Source organism: Lolium rigidum, chromosome 3, assembly GCF_022539505.1.
Source record: "Lolium rigidum isolate FL_2022 chromosome 3, APGP_CSIRO_Lrig_0.1, whole genome shotgun sequence".
NCBI lineage: Eukaryota > Viridiplantae > Streptophyta > Magnoliopsida > Poales > Poaceae > Lolium > Lolium rigidum.
This window is the reverse complement of record NC_061510.1, coordinates 402,054,343-402,058,446: the sequence shown is the minus strand read 5'-3', so window position 1 is coordinate 402,058,446 and position 4,104 is coordinate 402,054,343. Positions and strand designations below refer to the sequence as shown.

The window sequence follows — 4,104 nt, the reverse complement described above, 5'->3', positions numbered from 1 at the left end:
GCGTACTCGCGCGTAGTCGTGTCCCGCGTTGTGTCTTACGTCTGGTACGTGTCAGCGGCTCGTTCGATGCGCGGGCAGAAGATCGGTCTCCAGGTAGGTAGTTGTACCCGACTGAACATGCTCTAAGGTTGCAAAAGACGCAGATTAGGAAATCAGCGTTGCAATCATCATCTACTTGTTAAATTCCAATGCAAAGACGCATAGAGATGAGCAAAAGTTGCAATCAAACTAAAAAAGCAAATTTATCAGCGCTCTGAAAAAACAAAAAAGGGGAAATCGAATCAGTACATATCATATATATTTTCTATGTTGAGCGCGCTGTCGTCACCAGCCCAAAAACGGATGTGGGATGAGTCCGTTTGGGTAAAAACTGCTCCCAACGGGCGGACTCAAATTAAAAACGGGCAGCTGTGGTGTCCTACGCGACCCAAAGCTGACTCAAATTTGGGAGACTTTTGGGGCGAGCCGGACGAACGCGGACGTCCATTGTATCCGCGTATGTCCGCGTCCTGGTCCATCTGACAGTGACTCAAAATAGACCCTCACCCTTCTCTCTCCTCTGTCTTCCTCTGATTGCTTTTTTCCATGGAAACCTCCATCCCTCCTCGCCGGATTGGATCCCGTGTAACCAAGATCCGCCGCCACCCTCGCCTGGAGGCCCCTGCCGCCGCCACCTCCTTTTTTTGAGCCCTGCTGGAAGTCGTCGGAGCAGAAACGAGCGCCGCCGGCCTCGACGCCGCCGAGCAAGACGAAGCCGGGGCGGAGCTCGCAGGGACGGAGCTTGGCGACGGAGCTCGCAGCGGCTGGCTGCAGCACCTCGGGCCTCCGCTGGCCGCGCCGCGCCACGACGCGAGCAGGCGCCTCGACGCCGCCCCGTCACCGTCTTCGCCCGCCACGCACCTGCGCAGCGCCGGCCTCGCCCGTCACGACTCGCGCCGCCACCCTCGCCTCGCGCGCCCCGTGCCGCGCCTCGGGCCGCCGCCGTCCCGTGCCTCGCCACGCGCCCGTGCCCGCGCCATCTCGCGCCGCGCCGCGCCTCGCCTCGAGCGCCCAGGGCCGCGCTGCGCCTGGACGCCGCGCCCGCGGGGGAGGGCAGGGAGCGGGGCGGAGGGGGGCCTGGCCGTGGGCGGGGCGGAGGTTGCCGGAGAGGGCTCGCCCCTCTGTGCCGCGCTCGCCCCTTTGTGCCGCGCCGCGGGACTACGACGCCCTGGACGTCCCTGCTCGTCGTGCGCGCGTCGATGTGCTCCCGCGTGAGGCGCTCGTCCGGCCGAGGTCGCCGTGCTGCCCGTGGCGAGGGGCTCGTCGGCCAAGGTCGCCTCTGCCTGCCACGCGTGCGTGTTGGCGCGGAGGTCGCCCTGCCAGGGATGGAAGCCGCCGGACCAGGGCTCGATGGGGCGGAGCTGGCTGGGCTGGTTGTTGCCCAACTAGTACTAGTATTGCTAGAGAAGATGGACACTAATTTGGGTCTCACTGCGCGTTGGGGAACAAAAAAAGGCACGGACGTCCTCGTCTATCCGCATCTCTGGAGGCCAACCCAAACAGCCACAATCGAACGACCGATGACGTTCGTTTGGGTCGTATGGTTGGAGATGCCGTAAGCAACAGGAGATCGATCGACCAACTCCTGCCACTTTCTACCCGTTTCTGGCCAGGCCTGCCTGGTGATGTGGATTATTACTGGTCAGTGGTGACTGCATGTATTCAGACGAATACGTTCAGAGATATTTCAAGTAACGATGTGACGGTTTGGTGCAGCTCAGAGACGTTGACTGGATTGAACATCAACGGATTGCAGATGCAAATATGTCATGCAGACATTAGGGTGGCCACACACGAGTGGAATTACTCTCATATATTATTCAGACAGGAATACGGTCAGCCTTGCGCAGGAATTAGTAACGTGTCACGGTTTCAGTGCTGCTCACTGTGGCTCAGCGAACAATGGGTAAACTGTAAAACGATCGATCTCATATCAGAAAAACATGAACTAACCGATCCAACTATATAAAAACAAACTTGAGGCAGGAATTCCCTAAATACTTAGCATAAATTCTACTATGAACTCTTTATAATGATTATTAAAGAGTTTGATGAACTTGCGAGACTGGTATATAAAGTTGAGGCCACCAAAACATAACTAGCTAGAGCGAATCTATTCTAATTTTCTGTCCTCGACGACTTCTTCAGTTGAGCGTATTGGTCTTGCTGATGAACCTCTTCTTTGCCCTAATCTGGCAAGCAACAAACACGTACACAGGTGAGATCAGAGTAGAGAAAAAGATGCATGATTAATTCTAGCTGAAACTAGGCATATATATATATACCTCTCCGGTGCTGCCGCACTTCTTCTTGCGGCAGTTGGTGGCGCGAGCTGGGAGGCGGGCGTAGCACTTGCGGCAGACCATCTTCTTCTCGTTGTACTTGAGCGCGAGCTGCAGCAGGTTGGGCTCCTTGATGATGTAATGGCCCCTGCTCCCGCCGCGGAGGCGGAGCACCAGGTGCAGCGTCGACTCCTTCTGGATGTTGTAGTCTGCTAGCGTCCGGCCGTCCTCCAGCTGCTTCCCGGCGAAGATGAGCCGCTGCTGGTCCGGCGGGATGCCTACAAAACAAGCCACGAGTTAGCATGAGCCATGAAATCACAGATCGATCGACACAACGTAATTAACTGGACGATGAAGAACGAGTGAACGATACACACCTTCCTTGTCTTGAATCTTGGCCTTGACATTGTCGATGGTGTCGCTGCTCTCGACCTCCAGCGTGATCGTCTTCCCCGTCAGGGTCTTCACGAAGATCTGCATCTTGGCCGGCGCGCGGTTTGTTGGATGAAAACTCTCTCTCGTCGTGGGTTGTGGTTGGGGTGGTACGGTGGTGCCTGGGTGTTTCATGGACTATATATAGCAGCCGAGACAAGGCGGTGAGACCAAACGCGCCCTGCACGAAAGAAGGATACGTGCTCGATTATGTCTGCCATAAGGTACCGTAATCACCACGTAAGAATACATCCTCGGCCCGGGTTGGATCACCTCATGCAGCGACGTACATGTCCAGAACTTTCTCCACCTTCCCACCGAGAATATGATTCCTAGTCCATCTTTCCATTGGCCGCCTTCCACAAAAGGAAAAAAGAACAAGGCTAGAGATCTTGCGGCAACTAGCTTGCTCAACGATTGCCTTCCTAGAAATAGTCGCATATATATGTACTAGTGTTTTGCGTGGTCGATGTGCAAATTCTGATAAGGAAAATGATTAGAAACCTCCGGGGGATCCCGTGGCTGGCAACCTCCGCCTCCAGGTAACGACACGTGTGGGTGGGACTCACGCATGATGTTGCTGCCTTAGGGCATCTTCAGCGGCGCGACGCATTTCGGACGCCCAAAAATGGTCGGCAGCGTCCGTTTGCGTCGCCCAGCGGACATATTTTGACCGCGCGTCTGTTTGCGTCTGGGTGTGCTCCCACCGGGGCGACCCATTTTTGAATTGCAACATAGTTTGATCTTCATACAATTCCTTTGGTTTTCTACCACGAGCGATTGATTACATATGAAAACCAAACATAGAAAGTACATAAAAACTATAGAAGACCTAAACTACTTGGTTCCTGACGGGCCGGCACCGTCGTTGCGTCGCTCCGTGGCCTGCTTCTCCGCCGCCTCCCGCGCGGCCGCTATCGCTCGGTGCGCCGCCGCGTCCTCTTGCAAGGCCCTCGCCGAGCCTCGCGTTGGCGGCCTCGTCCTTGAGCCGGCCTCGAACGACTCGACGATGGCCCGCTGCTCCGCCGCCTTCTCCTCCGGCGCGTCGGCGCATCGGGGTCATCGGATGACCATGAAATCTCCGAGTCGAGTCCTCGGCCGCAGCCGGCGGCCGCCGGCCCGCGCTGTCTCCAGCTCGGCGGCCGACAGCCGCATGGCCCGCCCGCTCCTCCTCTGCTTCCTTCTCCGCTTCAGCCAGGGCCGCGGCGTCCCTGACCGGGTGGAGGAGGTTGGTGCTGTCGTCGGAGTCGAACCCGTCGTCGGAGCTTGAGCTCGAGGCCGGGGGAGGTGGAGTGGGAGGTGAAGGTGGAGGTGGAGGCGCGGTAGCCTGGCCGCGCCCGGCGCTGCTCAT

The 4,104-nt window shown here is 57.4% G+C and overlaps 1 protein-coding gene across 1 annotated transcript; it reads right to left on the bottom strand.

Annotated features, from left to right (window-relative positions):
• Nucleotides 1–2,104: 2,104 nt before the first annotated feature.
• On the bottom strand, nucleotides 2,105–2,807 carry LOC124704632 (ubiquitin-like). Its single transcript, XM_047236906.1, has 3 exons — nucleotides 2,699–2,807; nucleotides 2,325–2,599; nucleotides 2,105–2,231 (listed from the first exon to the last, which is right to left on the bottom strand). Exons 1-3 carry the CDS (start codon nucleotides 2,799–2,801, stop codon nucleotides 2,184–2,186), a joined length of 426 nt encoding a protein of 141 aa, XP_047092862.1. The 5' UTR covers nucleotides 2,802–2,807; the 3' UTR covers nucleotides 2,105–2,183.
• Nucleotides 2,808–4,104: the final 1,297 nt, after the last annotated feature.

Coding starts and splice junctions, on each gene's coding strand:
- LOC124704632 (XM_047236906.1), bottom strand. CDS start 2,801: ATGCAGATCTTCGTGAAGACCCTGACGGGGAAGACGATCACGCTGGAG. Junction 2,600..2,698: donor CAAGATTCAAGACAAGGAAG/GTGTGTATCGTT, acceptor CTTGTTTTGTAG/GCATCCCGCCGGACCAGCAG. Junction 2,232..2,324: donor AGTGCGGCAGCACCGGAGAG/GTATATATATAT, acceptor GTTGCTTGCCAG/ATTAGGGCAAAGAAGAGGTT.